This window comes from Chenopodium quinoa, unplaced genomic scaffold (assembly GCF_001683475.1).
Source record: "Chenopodium quinoa cultivar QQ74 unplaced genomic scaffold, ASM168347v1, whole genome shotgun sequence".
Taxonomy (NCBI): Eukaryota; Viridiplantae; Streptophyta; class Magnoliopsida; order Caryophyllales; family Amaranthaceae; genus Chenopodium; species Chenopodium quinoa.
In genome coordinates, this window is record NW_018745485.1 from 1,306,140 (window position 1) to 1,332,098 (window position 25,959).

The 25,959-nt window shown below is 35.0% G+C and overlaps 4 protein-coding genes across 6 annotated transcripts; 3 read left to right on the forward strand and 1 right to left on the reverse strand.

The window, feature by feature from the left end:
• The first annotated feature begins 303 nt into the window (after positions 1 to 303).
• LOC110715228 lies at positions 304 to 6,253 on the forward strand. Its single transcript, XM_021893797.1, has 6 exons — positions 304 to 587; positions 3,199 to 3,334; positions 3,771 to 3,855; positions 3,933 to 3,983; positions 5,512 to 5,612; positions 5,711 to 6,253. The coding sequence occupies exons 1-6, from the start codon at positions 422 to 424 to the stop codon at positions 5,841 to 5,843; spliced, it is 672 nt and encodes a 223-aa protein (XP_021749489.1). The 5' UTR covers positions 304 to 421; the 3' UTR covers positions 5,844 to 6,253.
• A 398-nt stretch (positions 6,254 to 6,651) lies between these two features.
• LOC110715238 (G-type lectin S-receptor-like serine/threonine-protein kinase SD1-13) lies at positions 6,652 to 10,860 on the forward strand. Of its 3 annotated transcripts, XM_021893808.1 has the most exons (9): positions 6,652 to 6,797; positions 6,929 to 7,010; positions 7,104 to 8,295; positions 8,486 to 8,593; positions 8,779 to 8,942; positions 9,032 to 9,242; positions 9,394 to 9,631; positions 9,790 to 9,940; positions 10,166 to 10,860. In XM_021893808.1, the coding sequence occupies exons 2-9, from the start codon at positions 6,993 to 6,995 to the stop codon at positions 10,469 to 10,471; spliced, it is 2,388 nt and encodes a 795-aa protein (XP_021749500.1). In that variant the 5' UTR covers positions 6,652 to 6,797; positions 6,929 to 6,992; the 3' UTR covers positions 10,472 to 10,860. The 3 variants fall into 3 exon arrangements, with proteins under 3 accessions (XP_021749500.1, XP_021749498.1, XP_021749499.1); XM_021893806.1 differs by having other exon boundaries at positions 6,929 to 8,295; positions 10,166 to 10,471; XM_021893807.1 differs by lacking the exon at positions 6,652 to 6,797 and having other exon boundaries at positions 6,993 to 8,295.
• LOC110715237 (G-type lectin S-receptor-like serine/threonine-protein kinase SD1-13) lies at positions 10,831 to 15,522 on the reverse strand. Its single transcript, XM_021893805.1, has 8 exons — positions 15,101 to 15,522; positions 13,070 to 14,350; positions 12,818 to 12,928; positions 12,264 to 12,430; positions 11,971 to 12,181; positions 11,639 to 11,876; positions 11,380 to 11,530; positions 10,831 to 11,266 (listed from the first exon to the last, which is right to left on the reverse strand). Exons 1-8 carry the CDS (start codon positions 15,249 to 15,251, stop codon positions 10,952 to 10,954), a joined length of 2,625 nt encoding a protein of 874 aa, XP_021749497.1. The 5' UTR covers positions 15,252 to 15,522; the 3' UTR covers positions 10,831 to 10,951.
• A 5,793-nt stretch (positions 15,523 to 21,315) lies between these two features.
• Positions 21,316 to 23,855, forward strand: LOC110715235 (dirigent protein 17-like). The gene is made up of 2 exons (XM_021893804.1): positions 21,316 to 21,502; positions 22,749 to 23,855. The coding sequence occupies exon 2, from the start codon at positions 22,899 to 22,901 to the stop codon at positions 23,376 to 23,378; it is 480 nt and encodes a 159-aa protein (XP_021749496.1). The 5' UTR covers positions 21,316 to 21,502; positions 22,749 to 22,898; the 3' UTR covers positions 23,379 to 23,855.
• Positions 23,856 to 25,959: the final 2,104 nt, after the last annotated feature.

The following is a 25,959-nucleotide window of genomic DNA, read 5'->3' on the forward strand; positions in this document are numbered from 1 at the left end:
CGGGTTGGGTACCCGCCCTGAAAAACAGTTTTTTTTTTTTTTTTTTTTTAAATTTCCCATCGGGTATTTACCGGTCATGGGAAAATCAGGACGGGACAATCTTGTCGGGTTTTTTTGAACAACCCTACTACCTACATAGGAATGTAGGTAAAAATTTATAGAGAATTGAAGACTATAGTTTAGAAAAAAGAAGAGAGAGAGCGGGATACCATGAAAAACACAAAACGAACTTTTATATATATTGGGCCCTGGGATACAATTCAGAACTACCATATACTAATCGAATACAAGCCCATTAACAATTCATAATACAAAATCTCATTATTGAAAAAGTGTTTTCAGCTCTAATTCTTCTTCCCACACTAACAGTTAAACCCTCTTTCAATACTCAGTTGCAAATTTCTCCTCTTTCAAAATCACGATGATTTTTTCAAGAGGAACCCAGAAATTACTTCAATCTACCAATGCAAGAAACCCTCAATTTCTTTTACAATTTCTTCGTGATTCGCCCCGCCATTTCTCTACAGGTTTTGAGCATCAACCTCAATCTCAACCTCCGCATTCATCTATTCCTTCCCCAACTTCAGGTTTTTTAATTTCTCACCCATTTTGTTCTAATTGTTATTTTATTTCTCAAGTTTTCAATTTTTTTTAGGTTTTATACACTAATATATCATTTTTATTACTAATTTTGCTGGGAATTGTTTGATTTTCGAATGACTATTTATTTTGCTCGAGCTATGATGTGATTTATACATTTAAATTGGTTCTTTGAAGGATTATTAATAAATTGGTTGTTAAAATGTACCTTATGTTGCTATTGAACTATAGTTAAATCATGTTTTTAGGAATAAACCAAAATACAATCAATCTGTTGAAACTTTGAATCATGGACTCATGGTTTAATTTTGTGGAGCATAGAAAATAAGGATGATTGTCGTATAATGTTGTGGGATTTTCGAAATATATCATCTTTGATGTCAAGTATGGATAATTAGCTTGGATTGTAATTTTATGGTGTTTGGAAAATTGATTTAACGTCAAAGTTTTTATTTTTTAGCATGATAGATAAAATTTGAGGTTTAAAAAAAACAATTTTTCTTGTTTGGGGGGCGTTAACCCGCTAATAATTATCGGTAATGGTAATAACCTAGATATTTGATTTTGTAAAACAAGCTCTGCCTTGCAATAAATAGCATTGCAACTCTGTCCTTATTTTGTGCTTTCTTTCTTGTTTCCAGTTTTCACTTTTAAGGTGATATTAAGTGGTAATGAAAATGAATGGAGAAGAGATAATTGTGGGATAACAAAAATTATCATGCACTATAGTTTAGGTTTATTTCTGAAAAATTACCTATGAAGTTGATCATTAAATTAAGTGATGGAAATAGATGTAGCTTCTAACATAATCTTAAATCAATATAGTAACAGTCTATAAGACTTGAAGGGTGATAAACATTAGGGTGGTTAAGATGATGTATCTAATTATAAAATCATGGTGAAGATAAACAACATACTTCGCATGTGATAGAAACTGCACTATACACCATAGGGCTGCTCTTAATTTTTTTTTTTAATAAAATGCTCAAGATGTGCCAAAATCCCTTTGTTTCATTTCAATATACTGGAAAGACTCTTTAGAGTTATAGAGTTGATGGCTATGTTACTCAAACTCTTTGTTTTACCTCAACTACTTGTGTTGGATCCTTGACACTTGAAAATGGGTTAGACACTTCGACTCTTTTTTTGGGATAAAATCATGAAAATTGTTCAGAAGATAAGTACGTAATATGCTTCAATGTACGGAACGAATACGAATTCGCAAAACGCTAGGTGGGAGTATTGTAATACGTTTGAGGTGTTTTTGTATTTTTGTAATACGATATAAATAATGCACCGTAACAAATATAAAGGGTTTTTCATAATAATAAAAAAAAAAGGGGAGAATTGGTATACAAGACATAAATAAGGAGTTCATGGAGGGGATGGGAGTATTAGGTCACCCTGCAAAAGAAACAAATTATAACAGAAAAGCAAAATGGAGACAAATAAACAAACCCTACCCTTGTTTGTCTATTTTTACTCTCCATCACTCCTCGTTAAATCTTATCTATGTGCATTGAGATATCATAATACAGTGAATACACTGATTCAGGAGTATTAATACGTAAAAGTATTGAGTATTGGAACGCAAGTATTAATACGGAATAAGCGCGGGGGGGGGGGGGTAGGGAAGTATTCTTGACTTGTGGACATGGGTACTTGAGCATGAGTTACATAGGTTAATGGAATAGAGTTACATAATTGTTATAAGTAATGGTATAATTGTGAAAATTTTAAGCTGTCTGGTCATTTAAGATGAAATGTTTGATTATCTTACAATGGTTTCTTCTACTTCATGGTTTCAATATTCTCCAAACTGGAGCATCCCTGGAATTTACACCTTGATTTGGTGTAGATTGGTCATCTGCAATATTTATTTTTGTTATAGTAAAAGCCTTTTCAATCTGGAGAATCCCTTGAATTTACACCTTGATTTGGTGTAGATTGATCATCTGCAATATTTATTTTAATTATAAAGCCTTTTCAGTCTCTTGTATAAGTAATTTTTACTAATGGTCATCTAACCTAGTTTTTGAATGGTTATAATGGAGTAGATAAGTACATTATTATGTGCTCATACGTCTTTTATAAGGGGATGGTATTCAGTGCACAACCAGTGAGGTTGCTCCTGTAAACTTTCTTACTAATTTTATGAGTGATGCTGTCTAAGAGAAGCTGGATGTTACTATGTTAGGTCAAAAATATTATGCATGCATGTGATAATTAAAGGTTCTTAATACTTCATGTGAACCTTCATTTTATGTTCATGGTCCCATTTCAGATAAGTTATTACAAATTCATAGGATTTAGTAGACTTGGAGACACGTGATGAAGCATAATGACATTGTCATTTTCTGTCTTTGTTGATGGCATTTTCTTTGATTGAGTAAATTGAAAAAATAGAATTTAAAGAGTGCAGATATTCTGGGCTTCTACTTTTTCATTAGTATCTTTGTTTTGTTGGTGCTGCATTCCATCTTCTCAAACTAAATTGCGTGCCTAATCATATATGGAAGATAAATTATTGTTATATTGATGGCTTTGTCACTTTTGTTATTATGAGATATATTGTCTTATGCCATTGTCACAATTTAGGTTCGGTCTATGGGAGGCTGTTTGGCATCTCATCAAATACACTGAAGACTGACATCATCAGTTTGTTTGAAGGATGCAACTTGACATTGGATGACATTAAGGTTGATTACAACAGGACATATCATCCGATGGCAATGTAATTTTCTTGATTTATAAAGCATGCATTGTGCAATTATTTTATGGTGTGCAACACATTTTGAAGTATTTTGGCTATGTTGTCCATCAATTTTTCTAATCATTGAGAAAACAATACATTCTTATGCAAAATGGTGAATAAAACGAGTTCAGTTGTATTGTGAGGGATCGATTATCATCATCTTCCTCATAAGTGTGGACGTTTATGAATTTATTTTCATATTTTTTAAAGAGTATTAGCTTTTTGTCATTGATGAGACTAGCTTGACCGTCGTTGACTTTAAGGTTTGGTTTGTTTGGTTACTACTTGGATCACCTACATCCATATCTTTTTCTGGGACCAATATTAACCCTTAAACGGATCCCTCAAAGTGTTGTACTGTTTTTGGATTAGTAAAGCATTTGTAAGCAGTAACTTTAAAGTTACTCTATCTCAGGCTGGTGCAAGTCCGCTCTGAATCTGATTATGGTACTGCCATTCGAGAGCTTACAAGGAAGAACCGATCTTTTAAATTGGAGAAGGTGAATCATTTGAGTTGTCTCCCCTTTAAATAATTTGTGTAGCTTCGGTGTATTGATATTGGTTTGTTCAATTTCAGGTAGTTGATCATCAACAATGGGATCTTGTAGCACCTTATAATGGAAGATATGTAAGTAGGGCTGCCTTTCGAAACTCTCAACGCCTTTTTTTTTTTTTTTTTGTCATTATCTCATTTGTTTTGACTTTTGAATGTCTTAATTCAAAAGGTGTACAAGTGCTTTAAGAAATGTGATCTTGTTGGACTCTAATTTTTGTTGAACATGATTCAAGTCCTCACAAAAAGTTGGTTCTTAGGCAATCTGAGTAATTTTTTTTTTTATTGCATCTATGTGCTTGTTGAATTTGAAGTGATCTGTAATTAATTTTGCAGACCGTTTGTAGGGAACTTGTTTAATGCTTTTGATTTCTGCTAAGTAGCAGCTGAAGCGCCATTCTCATTTTTCTATTTTCCTTTGAGTTGCTGTTATAATATCAATTGTCATTGCTTTAATTGTGATAACGGATCTGTAGATACTTTGAGACATTTTAGTCTTGCAATTGCCACTAAGCTGAGGAACCTATTTTGCTGTTTATTTGTATATAGTCGTTGAATATGGCTCTCATCTTGGAAGGTTTATTTAGAAGCACATTCACAAGACTCAAATTAGGCGTCATTTGGTTATATTGCTTGAAAGGGTTGGTATGTATTTGGAATGCATTAAAACCTTGCATGTCAACATGTGTTAAGTGTTTGAAATTGATACTAGGGGCACCTATATCTTGAAATCCTTGTATATGGTTTATCTAACGAGTGGGGGAAGATGGTTTCCTTAAATTTATCATTGGACCCTTGGTATTGACCTAAAGAATAAAAAACAGATGAAGCAGAAAAGTCTATGACCAGACCCCATTGATACAACCACACTCCTTTCCAGTTACTGCTTTTTCTCCACTTCCCTGTGCTAACCTTTGACACTCCTTCCCCTCTTATGATGACCTCGCCCCCTTCAGTTTTGTTCTGTGCTCTCTTTGCTCTCCTCGCAACCATATCCCACTTGGGCTGCTACTTAACCCCCTCAGTCTAGCACCTAGTAACATAAAAAATGTGAGAAATCATACCTTTCAATGATCCAACCTTCAATCTAGTGAGAGAGAGAGAAAGGGGTGTGGAGGGAGGGAGAGGGACAGTGAGAGAGGGGTAGCTTTGTATTCTGTTGATGCTATATTTTCTATGTACTATCTTATTGAACTGTCATGGGACGAGGGAAGGGTTAAACGAAGGAGAAGGAGACCGAAAATGACTTGGTTGGAAGGAGTTAGGAAAGATACGATGTATTTGGATTTGCATGGGGATGAGGTATTTGAATGTAAGTTGCAGGAAGATTTTAGTCGATGACTACACGAAATAATCACTTTTGGTTCATGTAGCCGACCCCACTTATGGGATTAAGGTTTTGATTGATTAATGGTTCATGACTGCACGAAATATCTTATTGAATTGTGTGTGCATTGTACTTCAGGTATGAAAATTATTTTTGCCTTGGAATGCATCTCCACTTGCCTTCTTATTTTCTGGAAATATTGCTTTGGATTGTAACTGTTTCTGTGCTGGTGCTTTTTATATGTGACACATACTGCTCTAATTTTCTGCTATTCAGGTATTATTCCGAGGAATACCACGGAATGCACTTTTGGAAGATGTGGAACGATTTTTGTCTGGCTGCAATTATGAATCTTCCTCCCTTGAATTGTTTACTAGGTCAGAACTTAATCATTCATACAAGCTTACAAGATAGCTTTGTGTCGTAATTTTTAAAGATTATTCAGATTAAAACAAGTACTGTTTCGCAACTGCAGGCAAATGCAATTTGAGCCTATGAGGATGGCAAAAGTAGGTTTCCCCTCGCAGCTTGAGGCAATGAATGCAGTAATCAGAAAGAATGGGGCTTTTTGTCTCAATAGCCGTATAACAGCTCAACTTATCCAGTGAAACAACTTTGGTTTCTGTTAACAATGCAACAATCACATTTTTCGACAATGCATTGCCTCGACCTTGGCGAAATTCTTTCGACAATGCTTGTAACTTTGATGTTTGCTTTGTTGCTGGCTATTTTCTTGAAAAAGCACTTGTGTAAGGTTTAATCACTGCTTGTTCAGTGTCCCTCCGTTGGGTTTCATAGAATGTTTCTTATTGGTAGATTAGACATGTACCAGTAACTATTTTGTTTGCTCATCTAAGGAATTAGATTGAGTTAATAAACTATTCAGGCTCAGGTTCACAATTTTGCTTTTGTTAGCATTCTCAAAAAGTAGTTTATGACAGAGTGAAGAAATTAATCAAGCAATTATTTTGTTTATTTCCTATGATATTTCAAACAAGATCATCTCTTTAAAGTGTTACTACAATATGTTCTCATTCCATTTTGTTACATATTTTTTGCTTTTCAATAAGAATCGCTTGTTTTTATCTTCCGTCTGCGGTGTCATACCAAATTACCATTTGCCTACACTTCCATAAATGCTACTCGGTTAGCTCTATTATACATCCGGCCATCCGGGTGTAATTTTACATTCTTGCACATTCTCAACCCTTAGTGAGGGTGTAATTTGACCGTGATGCTAGTATAGTAGGGTCACAACTCACAGGGTCCATGCAAGCAATTATGATAAAATTGTGATGTTGAAATAAATAAATGATGAGAGTTGAAGAGTCAATACGATGTGATGTCAAGGCTGCTAAATAGCTAATAGTACATCTGAAAGAGTACAAATCTCAATAGAGATATTTTAACCAATTAATTATCACTTGCTTAAATAAGGACAACAGTAGATTACTAGTAATCTCCTGTCAACTTACTTATTATCATTAATCTTTACATAAATTATTGGTGTTATATTCACTATTCAGGATCTGATTTGTCACCATACTTGCCGTCTTGGTCTGGTATGATTTAAGCTTCCATTTCCTGCTTAGATTCTGAATTTGTTCTGTTGGAGTTCACTACATATATTTATTGCAAAACAAGTTTGAGGTTGTGGTGTAAAACTTAGATTTTGCTGTACTGTAATCTGTAGGTAGACTGCTGGATATGACTATTCTGAACAACGGACGCTAAACACAAATTCTGAACTTCTAAGTATGATGGTTTTTCTGCAAGTAAGTAGATTAGTTACTATTTTTATTCTGCTATCCTATTCATGCTTAAAGTTTCATGTTATAGCTGCCATAGGCAATTTTACTGCTACTCAGATACTCAAGGATCCTAAAACCATGGTTTCGAGTAATGGCGATTTCAAGCTGGGTTTCTTTACCCTTCCAAACACTAAAAATCGGTATCTTGGTATATGGTACAATAAAGTTTCAGCCATGGATTATATATGGGTGGCAAATAGGAACAACCCCTTGTATGATTCTTCAGGTGTACTAAGAATTTCCGAAGAAGGGAATCTTCAAGTCTTGAGTGGAGGGAAAGATGTCCTTTGGTCATCAAACATCTCATCAGAATTTGCATCTGGTACATCTCGAGTTGTCCATCTTTCAGATTCAGGGGATCTGGTTCTCCTTGAACTTAGTACTAACAGTAGTTGTAAAGATGGTATCACTGTATGGCAGTCTTTCGATCACCCTACAAACTCAATATTGCCAAACATGAAGCTAAGCATGAGCAGTTTCAACATGAAACACGCTTTACAATCTTGGAAGAGTCCTTCAAATCCATCATACGGAAGGTTTTCATTAGGCATTGATTCCCTCACTCATCCTCAAATAGTAATTTGGGAAGGAGATCATCCATACTGGCGAAGTGGTCCATGGAATGGCAATATTTTTCTGGGATTGCTCTATTCTGATCCGTCTAATAATTATGCTGATACCTATATGCAGCAAACTAACAAAGAAGAAGTTGATTTGGTATATACTGGTATAAACAAGCTGTCATTTTCACACTATGCATTTGAAGTTGATGGGTCAATAAATGAGGTATGGTGGGATTCTGGTATCAGGCAATGGCAGACAGTATATAAAGCTCCTGATGTTGAGTGTGATTTTTATGGCAAATGTGGAGCATTTGGAACATGCAACCCTCTAAAGTCTCCAATGTGTCGATGTTTGAGGGGGTTTAAACCGAAGAATGCAGAGCAATGGAGCAAAGGAAACTGGTCTAGTGGATGTGTTAGAAAGATGCCTTTGCGTTGTGGAACTGAAACGACCCAAGATGGCTTTCTTATGCTAAGAATGGTTAAATTGCCAGATCACGCAGAGTGGTTGACAGGACTAAATCCAAATGAATGCAGAAGCCAATGCTTGAAGAATTGCTCTTGTCTGGCTTACACTTATGATTACGGTGCAGGGTGCTTGTACTGGAGTAAACACTTAATTGATATTCAAGAGTTTAGTATTGGCGGAGTAGATCTTTACCTGCGTCTAGCAGAATCAGAACTAGGTAAATGAAAATCAAAATCCAGAAGACTCTCATTATACATTTTGCCTTTTAGGTTCATATTCGTCTTATTTATTTCTACTTTTCCAGGTGTTGTTTTCTGCTTCATACATGCAACAGCAGAATAACTTCTATAAGCCTTACATATCAGAGGAAAGATTCATACTCTTTGTTGTTTATTCTTTATTGGCAGGTAGCAAGCATAAACATAAAGCTGTTATTTATGGAGCAATAATTTCTGGAGCAACCTTGATTGTCTTACTTATCTGCTTCCTCTGGAGATGGCTGATTAAACCGAAAGGTAAACTGTTATCACTAACCACTTTTGATACTATTGATGAAAGTGTTGAACCATATTCTGAAAACATTGGCTATTCCTTAAGGTGCAAACAAAAATTATTGTTGCTTTGAAGCAACTAGCCTTGTAGTACACTTCTTCAGTAACTGTCTGGTGTTTAATTAAAATCTTTTACTTATTTGGAACAGAAAACAGAAGGAAGATACGTGAGAACATTAAATTTAAATATGATCGGAGATCAGCTGAGCTGAAAGATCTACCACTGTTTGATTTTGAAACCCTCATAGTTGCTACTAGGAACTTCCATGAAAGTCAAAAGCTCGGATATGGTGGTTTTGGACAGGTCTACAAGGTAAATTAATCACTCTTTTCCAGTTGCCACTAGTAGCAGGGCATTGGGATCTAACAAGCGTGAGTTGATATGCTGTTTATTTTTCTCAGGGAATATTGAAAGATGGCCAAGAGATGGCTGTAAAAAGACTTTCCACAGTTTACGGACAAGGCCTGGAGGAGTTCATGAATGAAGTGGTTGTAATTTCCAGACTTCAACATGTGAATCTTGTCAGACTGCTTGGATTTTGTATAGAAGGAGAAGAAAAAATGTTAATCTATGAATACATGCCTAATGGAAGTTTGGATGCATTTTTGTTCAGTAAGTATCGCTTTTTTTGTTTTCACCAAACTTCGTCATTAAACAATCTTCTGAGAATGCAATATCTTCACTTAAATAGATTTTCATAATATGATTGTCTTAGAAGCTTATATTTTCAAGGTAGTTACTAAGCCTGCATACCAATAACTAGATCCTGCCAAGCGACAACTTCTGGACTGGAGTAAACGCTTCAATATTATTGAAGGGATATGTCGAGGCCTTCTTTACCTTCACAGGGATTCTAGGTTAAGAATTATTCATAGGGATCTTAAACCAAGCAACATTTTGTTGGACAAAGAGCTCAATCCAAAGATCTCTGACTTTGGCATGGCTCGGATCTTTGGTCATGGCCAAGATCAAGAAGAAACCAGAAGGATAGTTGGCACATAGTAAGTCTTATATAATGTTTATCTCTGACATTGGTCTTGGACAACTATTATCTTTGGCTAAGGTGAACTAATCAATGTCTTATTGTAGCTCACTTCAAAATAACAGTATAGTGTTGTATAGTAATATTGCACCTTAATTTTGACCATGTATAATGCAGCGGTTATATGTCACCTGAGTATGCGATGGAAGGGCACTTCTCTGAAAAGTCAGATGTCTACAGTTTCGGTGTCCTACTGCTAGAGATTGTGACAGGGAAAAGGAGCAGTACCTTCTGGTTTGAAGAGCAATCCTTAACGCTCATAGGCTATGTAAGTCTTGAATTTTTGGCTTGTTGCTACAAAAAAAATTCTGCTTTCCAGAAAATGCTTGATCCTCTGAGGAATTGATAGTATCGTGATTTTTGAAATTTCAATGACTTCTGATTTGAGATAGTCATACAATAACTATTGTAAGATTGGGGTAACTCCTAGTGTTTCACAGTGAATAATTTTGAGACAATCTCACTTAAGATTTGCTTGATATGCTGTATACAGGTATGGAAATTATGGATTGAGGGTAATGTCGCTCCAGCAGTCGACTCTGTAGTTTCTCATCCAAATTTCAGAAAGGAGACTGAAAAGTGCATACAAGTGGGTCTGCTGTGCGTTCAAGAATATGTGAATGATAGGCCTAATATCTCTACTGTTATCTCGATGCTTACAAGTGACATTGAAGACCTTCCATCCCCTAAACAACCTGGGTTCATTAAACGTTTGGCAGCTACTGGTACTGAATCTTACCAATCGCAACAGAGTTCCTCCGTAAATGATATGTCTATTACAGGTCTGATTGCTCGATAAAAATAGATAGCTAGTTGTGGTAATACACCAAACTCTCTTGAACATTCATTGTAATGATACTTCTGATAGCATTCCGAGCTCTTTTGATGCTACTTTGATATTCCGAGCTCATTTGGTGCTTGAAGATCCCTTGAGAATACCAAAGGAGCTGGGAATGCAAGACACAAGATGTAAAAGGAATGGGGCTGCAAATCCTAGAAAAGACTCCAAAGAGCTTATTGTCAACAAATCTTAAGAAGATAAAAATCATAACTTCTCCTCCTTGGTGCTATGAATATGTACACGAATCTACATTGGATTTTGAGAGTATGATTTGACAAGAAATTGTAAATTTGCAAGACTGCATTGGATACTAGATATTGTAAATTTGTAAGATTGCATTGGATATATATTTGTAAGGAGAAATGATCTCAATTTTCTATTAGAAACTGAATAGTGGTCATGTTACCAAAACTTTAGAATCATTTATATTACAGATGATTATCGACCAGACAAATGTGTAATTGAGACATAATTGCTGCTAGATGAACTCTTTGGTCCATGTAATTGAGAGGAATCGGTGTCAGAAGAAACCAACCTTCTAATAAAGCCGGGTTGCTTAGGACATGGAAGATCTACTATGTCACTGACTATCATTGATAGTAGTGTAGAAGTGCTAGGCCTGTCTCCTGGAAATTCTTGTACGCATAATAACCCTACATGGATGCACCTTAAGATCTCCGGCGAAAAGGTTGGTTCAGCTATTAATGGATCAATTACAGGCTGAAGGTCATCTTCATTCCATAATTTCCATACCTAAGAATAATTGAAAACAAATCATCAGAAACCAAGAAAATATAAGGTCAGAAATCTAGTAGTCCTATAACCTTAGAAGCACATAATTTATATGGTTCAATTTCTAGACTTACATATCCTAGAAGAGTCAGTGATTGTTCATCCAACCAAAAGTTATTATTCTTTTTTCCTGTCATAATCTCCAGTAACAGCACCCCAAAGCTGTAAACGTCAGATTTTTCAGAGAAGTGACCTTCCATTGCATACTCAGGAGACATATACCCACTGCATTTTGGAAACACAAACACATTAAGAAGTTTCTAAACTTCGAAAAAGAAGAACAGCTCTGAAGTTTGAAATAAAAGGGAAGAAAAAGGGAACTGGAGAGCTTACTATGTTCCAACTACCCTTCTAGTGTTATCTTGATCCTGTTTATTTTCAAAGATACGTGCCATTCCGAAATCTGATATTTTAGGGATAAGATCCTCATCCAACAATATATTGCTTGCTTTTAAATCCCTGTGAATAATCCTTAGTCTAGAATCTCTATGAAGATAAACCAGGCCTCGACTTATGCCTTCAATGATGGTGAATCGTTTCTCCCAGCTCAAAAGCTCTCGCTTGACAGGATCTGAATATTGATATAAAATATTAAATACTTCAAGAGACATGCCAAACATGAAGCAAGACGCGTGAAAGTGAAATTAAAGCAGCATGGTACTTACCAAACAGAAAGAAATCCAAGCTCTTATTAGGCATATATTCATAAATAAGCATTTTTTCCTTATTTTCTATGCAGCAACCTAGAAGTTTAACAAGGTTCCTGTGCTGCAGCTTAGAGATAACCACAACTTCATTCATGAACTCTTCTATGCCTTGTCCTGAAGCAGCAGAAAGTCTTTTCACTGCTATTTGTACTCCGTCTTCCAGTGTCCCCTGGAATCAAGCATAGACAAAATATACATTATTGACTTCAGTGATCATGATAAAGTACTTGCAACATTAACTATTGTTATACCTTATATACTGGACCAAAACCACCTTGTCCAAGTTTATTGCTATCTTGAAAGTCTTTTGTTGCAGTTGCAAGCCTTTTGAATTCAAACAATGGCAACTCTTCGAGTTGAACTTGGTGTCCATTCTCATCATGCTTCAAATTCTCCAGCTGTTCATTCTTCCTTTGAGCTTTTATTTCCAATGTAAATTAAGATTAGAAGTGACATCTTGTTATGGTAATTAATTCCACAAATAATAGAGTTGATTTTCTACTGTCTAGTTACCACCAATACAGATTATACTAAAAAAATAAGGTAAAAAGAACAAAGTCTCTTAACCATTATTCAAATTATCAAGAAAAAATAAGGAAATTACTTGGAGCAAGATAACATTAATGTTTTAAATAATCATGTGAAAAGAATGTGCTCTTATAACTATAAATCAGGACATGTCAGGCTAGCTATCTTAGTTTATTTGATGCAAAGGCAAATACCTACATTAACATTCAGAAAAAAAAAAAAAAAAATAAAAAAAAAAAATAAAAAACACTCCGTAATAATAAAGATCTGGAGCTACCTTTTCTTTGTGTCATAATTTTCCACCGGATGAATAATGTCAAAGCTGCAACTCCAATAGTGCCTAAGATAACTGTCACTATAATAACAACTATTTTCTTATTACTGGTACCTGTGAGGCAGACAGTTGATATTTTTCATTAGTGAACTCTGAAATATAGAGTTGTGTAGATTTTCATGGCAAGTTTTTCAACTTCAAAGGGAAAGAAATTATGTACTGTCTGATTGAACAGATAAATAAGGAAAAGGTTACCTAGCTCTGAATGTGGTAGGCGAAGATAAAGATCTAACCCGCCACTTGAAAATTCTTGAATATCGATCAAGTCTTTACTCCAGTACATACATCCAGCACCAGCATCATAAGCATAAGCTAAACAAGAACAATTTTGTAAGCATTGGCTTCTGCAGTTAACCTGATTTAGTCCCACTGACCACTCTGTATGGTCTGGCACTTTAACATTCTTTACCGGTAAAAACCCATCATCTTTACCACCCTGAATTCCACATTGCAATGACACCTTTCGTACACATCCGTTAGTCCAGTTTCCTTTCTTCCATTCCTCAGGATTCTTTGGCCTGAACCCTTTCAAACACCTACAAACAGGAGAACTTGTAGGATTGCAACTTCCAAACGCTCCACAACTACCATACAAATCACATTCTGTTACAGGGGCGCCCCAAACATACTGCCACTTCTTTCCATCCCACCATTTCTCGCTTATTGTTCCATCATAGCTGAAAGCGTAGTGAGAATAGGCCAGAGTACTTGCACCAGTATAGACAAAGTCGATTGTTCCATCTTTGTCATTCTGACGAATATAGGTGTTTGCATAGTTGGTAGCTTCATCAGTATACATCAATCCTAGAAATATATTCCCATTCCAAGGACCACTACGCCAATGTGGCCGATCACCATCCCATATAATTACTTGAGAATGAATGAAAGAGTCGGTCCCAACAGAAAATCTCCCAAATGATGGGTCAGAAGGGCTCTTCCAAGGTTGTAAAGCATGCTTCATATTAGAATTGGAAATAATCAACTTTGTATTCGGCATAAGAGAATCCGTAGGGTGATCAAAGCTTTGCCAGACCATAGTGCCATTGGTACCAGAAGTAAACAGAACTAGATTCCCGGTATCTAGAAGTTGTGCTGATAAAGAGGCATTTGCTGCAGTGACAGACATATTCGACGACCAAAGGACATCATTTCTCCCATTCAAGACTTGCAGATTTCCATCTGCAGATACTTTCATTACACCAGAAGAATCATTAAGCGGGTTATTTCTGTTTGCTACCCAAAAAACATCATTTGTAGGTACCTTGTTAAACCAAATCCCAATATACCGGTTAGTGCTATTCGAGGGGCTGAAGAAGCCCAACTTAAAATCACCATTCTTTGAGACTATAGATTCATGTTCTTTCAGAAATATTGATGATGTGATGCTGTCTATTGCTATGCATAAGGTACTAAAGTAGCAGCACAAAAGAAACAGAACATGTATAGAAGTCTCCATTAGCAAATGTTGATATAATCCTGTAAAATTAACACCAAAATGAAATAATAAGCATAATAACACAGTTACATACAGCACCATGCTGCACACATTTGGTCAGTTAATGTCTTGGTTAGACCGCGATTTTATGTGATTTTGTTTGATGTACAAGGTGCAGTGAGCCATTGAGGTACTACCTCCATTTTTATTTTATTTTTACTGCAACCTGTTGATTGTGCAGAGTTTTAGCTGATTGAATTAAATTTTATCAAAAGATTATGTATAGTGGACTAGTAATTTATTCAACACTAAAAATATTGATTAAGTAACCAAGTGTAAGACCATGTTAACTTATCACAAAAATGTCCAAAAAAAAAAAATCTTTATGTAAATACAAAGTAGCATAGTCTTTTACTTAATTACACAAAATCAATAATACCCGTAATTTTTAGTCAATCAATAAATGTTTCTTTCTAATATATTATTAAAAAAAATACACCTGGTAATTATTTAAACTTATCGTTTTAGCAATCTTGGGTTGATATGCTTCATTATATTGTAATAGTAATTCCGTTGACTAAATATGACAAAAAATTCAAACTTATTTGACTCGAATTGATCTGTAATTCAGCCATACATATGTATATCACTCAACATATTTGGATCCATACTCCCTTCATCTCTAAAAGTTCATCCTTATAACTGTTTCTGTAAGATAATTACCATTCAAACAAGGTTGAAAACGGGATAATATCTAAAAACAATACGGATAGAAGGAGAGAAAAACATACCATAGCGTCTTCGTAGTAAGATACGTTGTGGTGATGAATGGGGGGGTGGTGGAGAAGTGGAAATGGTGGCCGGGACAAAGTGCTTCACGCGTAAAGCAGGAAGCAGAGAATTTCCACAACTTTGATTTGGAAATAGTATGAACTTCATCATTTCCCTTCTTTTTATATGCTAGTGCAACTTGCAATTCTATCATCATGTATTCATGTCATGGCTGCTTTTAAGTCTAAACGTTTTTTTTAAGGGTTTCTGTTTTTTGCACTACATACATTTTTTTTCCTTTTTGAATATTTGGCACTACATACATACGAAGTAGAAATTAGCTAACTTACGTATTTCTTAAGGCGTAGATAAATTACTCCGTACTTGTTTGTCCTTCGAGGAAAATATTAGATTTTCATATGTGTACAAGATCTATTTTTTTCATAAGAAAATGACACAATTTTTTAATTTAATTGCATTGTTTGTACTAGTTGGATAGCTTTCATACACTAACTAGTCACCAATATTAAGTTATGGTTGACAAGCATCAAGAAACTGGTAATTTACTAGAATTAATTGTTCATGCAAAACGTATAAAATTAATTAATTGTTCCTGCAAACGTGTAAAATAAATGGATCTTGCTAACCGCCCGGGGCATTAGATAACGATTTAGAATAGTACTTAAAATGGTATTAATTAATTTGGTAATGCATGTCAATCATGTGTCTATCATTGTTATTAATGTTTATTTCAGAGTTAATATTTCTGTTGAAATAAATGAAGAAAATGGAATGTTAACCTTGGCACCGGGGGCTCGATCGGGCGCGAGAGTAAAAATGATTTTCATCGTTTATTCGCCCTACCGGGTGGGAGCTCACCCTGTCAGGTGCGCCACCGGGCGAAGCTCCCAGGTTATCGTCGTTGGAAGTTCCAACTCTTTCTCTTCCCTTTCTTTTTGTAACTTTCTCTTAATTCCCAATTAATGGGAGGTTTAAGGGGTTGTTACTATGTTTTTTTTCCCTTCTAATTAAGAGCTTTGTCCCTTTGGATTCTTCAACTCTTGATTATCCCTTTCATTATATATTTCATGGTTGGAAAATCATAATACACTTGAACATAACCTTTAAACACAAGCTTAAACACATATTCTATATTGGGCATAAGTTACTCGGCTCCAACCTTTCACCCAAAAGTGTCTTTGTGTGGAAGTGGTGTGTTAACCTTAGGGAACATGCTGGTGAATGCAATTGTGCACCTCGGTTGCACCGGAATTTCGTTTTCAAGTCGGTGAATTTGCTTCACGACACATCGTCCTTTCCATTGTCATAAGATCAACCTTTCGATCTTATTGTTTACTTCTTATTGTAGACTTGAAATACATTTTACTTTACCACAATTTCTACTTTTATATATCTTATACAACGTCCCGAGGCGTTTGTTAGCTTTTGCCAAAATAAATTACTGAAATCCTAATGGATAAAAAAAATTCATGAAAGGTTTTGTAAATTAAACAAAAATAAATCTCAAAATTTTTGTGCGGAAAATTACTATACTTTTCTTGAAAAACAACTTTTTTCTATGAGAGTCAGACATCAAGTGATATGACATTGTGATAATATTAATCTAGTGCAAATTTATAATCTATCAAAGTAGCAAATTTATAATCTATAGAAATATTGTTATTAATAAAGATGTTGACTTCTCCAGATGAGAAAATAAAAAGGTTACTATATACTTCCTCCGTTCTTTTTTACTTGACCCGCTTTAACTTTTACACTATTCACCGCCCCTCCTTTGACCGTGTTTTGTGAATAATATGTAAGGAAAAACATATTTATGTTGGATCATTTTGAATTCGTTTTAATAAGTACTATCATAATGTATAACTTTTATATTTTTTAATTATGGAGAATTAAAGTTATTGACCGTTAAAGTTTTACATTGGCAAGCGTGATAAAAGAAACAGATCCAAAGTAAAAAAAAACAGAGGAAGTACTAATCTAACACATTGATGAGAAAATAAAAAGGTTACTATAGTACAATAACAAATTAATAAAGACAATTATTCAGTAATACAAGACACAAACTAGGTAGCACAGCATGACAACATGCACCAACTGGGGTTTTTGGATTTTATCGATGACCACAGTTTGTCCAATCACCATAAAATACGGGAGTATTAATAATCTTTCTTATACAAGTATTAGTTAACTAATAATCTATAAGACATTAATAAATGATATGTTACAAAAGCAGTTGTGTCGTAATGTGTTATGTGTACTGAAAGAAGTCAGGCAACCTACATTTTCAACATGACTTTTTGATTCAAACGAAACGAGTGAGAAACGACCTAAACGAGTAGATCGAATCAATATTATATACGAAGTAGTTAATATAACTTGATAAATGATGACTATTTCTGGACATTACAATTCCCTCCAAAATCACTTTGGACTATGCAACAAACAGTGTACGTAGTTTGCTGTTGACAATTGCATAGAGTTTAATCTTGTTAGTTATTATGGAGTAATCGGATTAATAAAACATTTTATCGATTTTACTTCAAATCGGGTAGCAATTGGATGTATAAATAGCTATCGTATGTAGTATATAGATGGATTGATTTGGGATAAGTCAAGACAATTTCTTTTTTTTTTTTTTTTTTTGACAAGACAATTTCAATTTGGTGAATGTTTATATAAGTTTTAACTTTGAAGATATTAGTTGAAATATGTTCGGAATTGTTCAATTGGGTAGACTAATTATAACGGAGTAATACTTTCTCACACACAATATTATAACCTTATTTTGCCACAAATCTGACATGCTTAATATCATAATAGTTAAATTCAAGCTAACAAAATACATTAAAACATGGAGAACTAACATCTTTTGTGGATTGAGTAGAGAGATGTTAGAGAGAGAAAGTGAGAGAGAGATTTTAGGTAGTATATATAGGTAGTATCCTGGCTACAGACAAAGGTCCAGCTCCGCCGCCGGTACAGCCGCTCGTTCTCCCCTCCCTCCCACCTCCAACCAAACCGCCAGACCCCCCACCTTCAATACCTGTAAAATCGTTCTCCGAAACCCTCCTTGCTTCCCAACCTATTACCATTAACCCTGCTGACTTCCCTTCCCTATGTTCGCCTCCATCCGTGACTTCCATCTCTAAGGATGACATTGTCATTCCCATTCCTGCTGATTCAATCAACGCTCTTGTGTCTCCGTGGCTTCACGCTATTATCTTTAAGATAATTGGTAAATCCTTATCCTTTGATTACTTAAAATCAAAACTCTCTTCCCTCTGGAACTTCCAACCGGATGCAGCTATTCAATCCCTTGGCAGGGGTTTTTATGTGTTAAGTCTACCTTCGTCCCAAGAGCAGAGCAGAATTTTATCGGGAGGCCCTTGGTTTATTGGTAAATTCTTAATCCATGTTCGGCCATGGAAAGCGGGCTTTGTAGCTTCAAAGGCGAAAATCACCTCTGTTCCTGTTTGGATTACTCTCCCGGAACTCCCAATTGAACTTCACAACTACCAAATCCTTCGGAAGGTAGGCAACTCCATTGGCTTATTCATCAAAGCTGATTCCTCCCCATCGATATCGAATCGATTCCAGGAAGCAAGAATCCTTTGCCTGATTGACCTTGAAGCTAAATGAAAGCATTCTGTTTGGTTGGGAGCTTATAAGCAAGTTCTCTGCTTCGGCAACATACCTCCTCTGTGTACCCTATGTGCTCCCATTATTTATTATTTATGCTTTATAAGCATGTTGGGTAATCCCACTATGCGGATTTGGTTTATTGATAAGGCCTTGGACTTTGTATGACCGGGTCTTTCCTTAATAATAGCCTTGTAAAATAAGGAGACTAGCTTAGGGGGTGTGCACACTTGGGAGAGGAATTGGTTTTAATATGAGGAATTGGTTTTAAAATAATTGGTATTAGTTTTATTGATTATTGATATTGGAATATTGAGAATTAATCGGTTTTGAATCATGAGTTTAGAATTATTGGATTAATTTTTGGAATTGATTTCAAAAGCATGTTTGCAAATAAATTGAGTTTAATTATCTTGCACTTATTGTACTTAGCATATTTTGCTATCTCATACTTCTTATTTGTTTTGGTTCGCCCTATTTACCGTAATGGTAAGCAGTGTTGCTTATTTTCAGGTGAAGTCAATAATTGATGCACGGGAATCCCGAGATTGATTTCAACTAAATTAGGAATATTTGGTCTTGTATTTAATTTTGAGTAATCATGACATTGGTTACTATTTATGGTTATTATTAGTAAAGAAGAGTATTGAAGTTTCCGCTGCAAAGTATTGGTTTATTTAATAAGTTTGAGTAGCCTTGCGTAATCACCCGGCGGGTAATACGCCTAAGTCTATCTCTACGGTATAATTATACGTATTATATTATAATGTCCGTAGAGGGAGATTTGGGGGTATGAAAATCACAAGGCGAAATGGCTGAAGAAACCAAGGGAAGAGAATAACATTCCATGGCTCAAGAAATGAACAATTTTTTTAAAAAAATATAAATAAATAAATAAATAAATAAAAGTAGCATTGAAAATGACACAAAATTTGAAATTTAAAGTTAAGGTTAAATCTAAAATGTATTTGAAATTCAAATGAATTTTCAACTTTAGTGGAATTTGAGGCCCATTCCACCAACCAATTAAAGGTTGTCATGTCATATTGTATGTGGGGACCATATAAGGGTGTAGAAGAGCCAAATAGCTCATGAGCACAATTAAAACTTCACTAGTGTGTGGCCCGAGCGATATTCCGGATTAATTTTTTTTAACACTTGTAATTGAATAGATATGTTCATTCTTTATTATTTATTTATTTATTCATTATTTGTATATAATTTATAATAATGTCTCATTAAACCTTTGAATAAATTATTATGGAACAACTATTGACTAATTATATAAACATGCTCTTGTAAAAAAAATTATATAGACATATTTTTTGTATGAAATTTATAATATAATGAAAATAAAGACATAATTATTATCAAAATAATTATATAACTAAAATTTATAACAATAGTTAATTTTCCATCCAATCCATATACTTATATATTTATGAGTCGAAAATTAAAACATGATTAATATATGGGTGAGATGGTACGACATCTAATGTATATTTTTGTTGCTGTGAGTTCGAATCTCATGATAAATATTTTTTTTTCGGATTTTTTACCAAATACCACTGAGTTTAAGCAATTAAGCTTAATTCACCGTATACCACCAAAAACTTTGTAATACACCTTGTACCACTCAGTTACTGTACATTAACACGAAATGTCTTTTTCCTTAACTGCCGTTAGTCTGCCGTTTGAGGGAATTTACCAATTTGCCATATACCACTACTGTGAAAAGTTATTTCACCATATACCACTATTTAAAAGTTATTTCACCACTTACCCATTATTTTGTAACCGTAATATTTTTTTAAAAAAATAACCCTTGCACACTTGTAACGAATACTTTGTTTATATAAATGTAGTGTTTGAGGGAGATACTTATCAAGTCACACTTCTAAAAGCTAGAGTTAAAATGTAAACAAACTTTCATTGCTAAAAGTAATATGCAAGTTGAATTGGTAGCCGTTTGTCTTCAAAAAATTTATGGCTACATGATTTTGCAATGGTTGTAATAAACAAGTTTGTTGCAAAATAACTAAGTTCTTAACATTTTGTCCAAAAAAAACCTGACACAAGTTTGAAATGTTTTCCCCAAAAAATTATACATAATTTATGGCAGCTTCAAGAATTCTAACTATCAGCCTTTCTCTTCCTCCCTCTTCCTTTGCCTTGCTGTGAACTGGATGCTGCATTTTCTGCTTGTTTTGCTGCTTCCTTTCTTGCCTTACAGGTTTTTGCATTGTGTCCCAACTCCTTGCAAAGACTGCACTTGTTGTTCTTGTGCCTCTTTCCTTTTCTTGCTTCATGAGGTGCTCTCCTTCTCTGCTTAGCTGGTCTGCCCGCAACTCTTTTGACAGTTGGAGTCAACCCTATTGATGGCGCCAGTTTGATGTATAAGGGCAAATTGGTAAATTCCCTCAAACGGCAGACTAACGGCAGTTAAGGAAAAAGGCATTTCGTGTTAATGTACAGTAACTAAGTGGTACAAGATGTATTACAAAGTTTTTGGTGGTACATGGTGAATTAAACTTAAACTCGGTGGTATTTAGTGAAAAATCCGTTTTTTTTTAATCCGCCACTAACTTTACCAATAACCCAATTCACCACCCCTCGCTTCTTCGGTCTTTCGTTCTCCCTCCCTCTTTTCCAAACGGTCTCTAACACCATCGTCACCTTGCTTACATTTCAGTTTTAAATTCCAAATTCGAGGGGATGCTCTAATTCGGTCATGTAAAGCATAATTGATGTCTGAAAAGGTTTGCTTTCATTTTTCCTTATGATTTATATATTTTTATTTATTTTCCGAATTTTAGGGTTTATGGGTAAGAGATTTTTCTTGGTTGTTTGTGGTGGGTTTGGAGGTAGAATCTGGGTGTAGGGCGGTTTTGTGGGATTGGGGGTGGTTTTGGGTGGCTCAAATTCACCATTCATCTATTTAAAAGTCCAGACCAAATGATATGATTACCCTATTTGATTGAAATTTATATCACAATTTCAGTCATTTCACCATTTCATTCCGGACAGAAGAAGATGGATTGAAATTCACAATGTGGGCTCAGGTATCATGAGGTTACTTCATTAGTGTGATATGGCGTATGGGTTATTCGGTCGGTGTTACAGGTTTAGTGTGGTTACTTGTTGAGTGTTAAAGGGTTATTCAGTAGGGGCTTATTATCTGTTTTTCTTGAATCATATGTACATGGTACTTCAGGATTAAGGCTTTGGTATTGTTATTGTATCTTGTATGGTTTGCTACCATTATAGATCATACTAGAATGGACGAGACCAGATCTTTCAATTTTAGGGAGCTAAATAGTACCCTTAGTTTCACCCGTCTTAGATGTTTGAATTCCTTGTCTGACCAAAATAACACCACCAACTTTGTTTTATGCCTGTTCCATGATTCAGCTGTTTGGATGCTTGGTTTTAGACTTCCTTATTTACGAGTCGAATTTTCATTACTCTAACTCTCTAAGTACGTAGTACATATTTTCATAAGGGACACCTTGAGTCTTCTGAGTTTGAGCTGGTTTGTTTAATAGGAATTTAAAGTTGGGGTAAAATTGTGATTTAACTCTCCTAATGTCTTAGTATGGGCAGTGGCGGACCCAGGAATTTTCGACTGGTGAGTCACAATCGATAACCAAATATGTAAAATTTTTTTTTACCAAACAACCAAATAATAGTACTAAAAAATACATTCAAAAACCCAGAAACCATATATCCTCTGTTCTTGTACCCTCTTTCTCAGAAGCTAAAAAATAATTGTGCTCACATATTTGTTTCTCAAATTAGAAGCTTATGTTACCGTGTTTTCTTGATTGTAGTCCATTAAAATTATTATCTGCATTGTCCTATTATTTTCCTCTTTGCTATATTCCCTCCCATCACATTTCCCCTCCCCTTTACTCTTGCTTTTCTTCCTTGATAGTTGATGCATTATATTTATGAGACAGTCTGATTCGACTTCTGCTGACTTATTGTTTCTTGCACCTGTCGCAGTCTGTCTGATTCAAAATCTTGTGCAAACTCTGAAGTGTAACAATACAAAGCAAACACCCCTCAGAATTCTCCGTTGCCTCGTTGGTTACTCTGTTAATTGTGTATGCTACGTGTTGTAGTTTCATTTTAGTCTTTGAATTATTTTCGTTAATGGAAGGAACATTTGATTGCAACTTAGAGTCTCTGTCAGCTGGCATATATGAGTTGCCTGGAGAACCAGCAGTTGTGATTAATGGTGTCCCTAATTTAACTGCGGAGGATGGGAATATAAATCAAGGCATTCTAACGACAGTAAGACTCAACAAATCTGCTTCTGATGTCAGTAAGCCGAGAAATACAGGTTTTGGTGAATGGCTGGAGGGAAGAAAAGTGCAAAAATTGTTTGATCATAAATATTATCTGGGTAAAGTGACTGAATTTGATAAAGAAACCGGCTGGTACAGAGTTGTCTACGAGGATGGTGATTTTGAAGATCTTGAGTGGCATGAGTTGCAGGAGGTTCTTCAGCCATTAGATATAACCATGCCTCTGAAATCATTGGCGTTGAAGATCATTCACAAAAATCAGAAATCAGAGCCTGGAATTGAGACAAATGCTGTTCCTGAGAGAAAGAGTGGTAGTAAAACTTGAGGTCGTAGAGGTAAGCCTTCAACAAGGAATTTCGTTGGCAGAGGTTAACGGATATGTTGCGGGCTAATGGGCAAAAAGACAGCAACTGGCTGAATTTGGACTTGCTTGGGTTGTGAACATATAGGCCTGTTTAGAAGTTCAGAACATCTACTTACCTTTTGAATATGCTATTGTACAATTGGGCGGGAAAATATATCCGACACTCAAATTTGCTCTGCAATGCAAGAGGGTCTAACTTAGGTTGATGAAGGGGGAGGTCCAGTGTTTTATAAGATGTACACGCCTACCACCCACGTCATGTAGATGTAGCTTCCTCTTTAATATTGGCAACTTGGCGCTGTATACTGCTTATATGTTGAGCCTTGTTTTGCTTATATGTTACTCCGCCTCTTTGCATATAGTAGTGATTTCTGTATTGCAACAGTGTATCATCAGGTTTGATGAATTCCAAAACTAAGATTGTTTGCACTCAAAAAATGTATAGGTTTGAGATAAGTCATTGCATGAACTATCTCATTGATCTCAGGGATTCTAGGATCTCAATGCTACCGAGATTGACTAGAACACACACGACTCTTTCACTGGGCTATACCACTGCTCCTTCCTTAAGCAGCAACCATACATACTCCTAAGGCTTCACCTGATGCATTGATGTGCTTTTAGCTTGAATACTCTTGATACTGTAAACCATCTACTTGGTTGCCTCAGCCCGTTGTATCCTTAGCTTAGTCGTGTACTCGTGTGTATACAATTACTCCTAATTCCGTGTAAACTTATTGAAGACTGGATTCATAACTAGATGGAAGCAATATGGATATCATACAGAGACATGATATTATAAAGAGATCCACTATATTTTCGTCTACTTTTGTCCTTGTAGGGATGGCTAGTAGCCATACACTTAAGGCTCGAAGATAATGAGACTCAAACCCAGAGCAAACTAATGCTCATCAAAATGCACAAAACACTCATACTATTTAGGCACATACCAAAAAACTTGACATTACAAAATAAATGCCCAATAATGCAACCTATAACTGATGGACTTAAAGCCCGTTCTATGTATAAGGCTTTTAATGTCATGATTCTAGGCTTGATATAAAACCTTTCCTTACTTAAATTCCAATCCAAATACTACGTATATCATTGAACTTGTTTATAATAAACACCCAAATTAACGTTCTCTATCCTCCATTTCATTTCACCGTTCTATGCTAGTGGGAAAAATGTTCTATGATGGCCCCCTTCCAGGACGGCCTCTCAACGGGAAATCTTGTTATAAATGGTCTTTTACGACGGATTTACAACAGTATTTCTCATCGTTAATGCACTCTTTTTTTTGTAGTGTGACATGAAATACTATAGTTACTATGCACTCGTTTAATTAAACAAGTCAGGTTAGTGTTGAGATTCCCAACATGAATTGACACGACCTAACCTCGACTGAAAAAAAAAATCCCAATGATTTATAGAATTTTTTTTATTAACTTATTGCATGAGAGTAATAATTCTTCATATAACACGACATGAAACAGACATGAAAATGTGGATTAGTGTCATGGGTTTTTGACACGCTTAATTAAAGTGGTCAACATGACACGACGTATATATTAAATGGGTCGAGTTAGTGTTGAGGTTCTCCAATCCACGACATGACACGATTGTCATCTCTACGTTCAACGTTGTTATCCTCCAAAACCATTCAATAACTACCTATTGTTCAATAATCATTTCGAACAAATAAAATATAATACTATAATAACTCTTATATCATTCTTAATACGGAGTATATCATTCCTTATAATAATATATTTGTATATCTCGTTCATTTACACAAGTACACTCTACTTAAAGTCGAATATAGAGTACGAGATATATTTGTATATCTCGTTCATTTACACAAGTACACTCTACTTAAAGTCGAATATAGAGTACGAGTAATAAATTCTTAATTCTAGTCTGTTTCAAAAAAATACAAAGACTTAAATGGACCTGGTTCACACTAATTTATTATGGACCTCTAACATTAATGAAACTATGGTTATTTTATTAATAAAAAAAAGTCCCTATAATAAAATGAAGGTCACTATGTTGAAAATAAAAGTCATTTTGGTAATATATAGGCTATAAGAGGTTAATTTTTTTAATGAAATATTTTATAAGGTCAATATAAATAATATAGGTCACTGTATTAAAATTAGGGTCATAACGTCGTACTTCAAGTTCACAATAGTATTACACGTTATACAACTTTTATTTAAGGTTACTATGTTAAAAATAAGGTTACTATGTTAAAAATAAGGGTCATTATGTTCAATATAATGTCAGTTGCGTGTGTATAAATCTCGGGTCCACAATAATATTATTGTGGACCATGTCCACGCAAGTATTTTTGTCAAAAAAAAAATTAAAATTAAAATCTGTATTCTAGTCTAGACTCTTGAGCATGAGAACCCTTGAGCCCTAAGGCGGGGTCTTGTTTCTTTTCCCTCGTCAAGTAAAAATATTATTCTCGCTTAACCATTTCAATATCATCATTCATTCATTTTTATTCAACACAAATTCAAGAAGGGGTTTACAA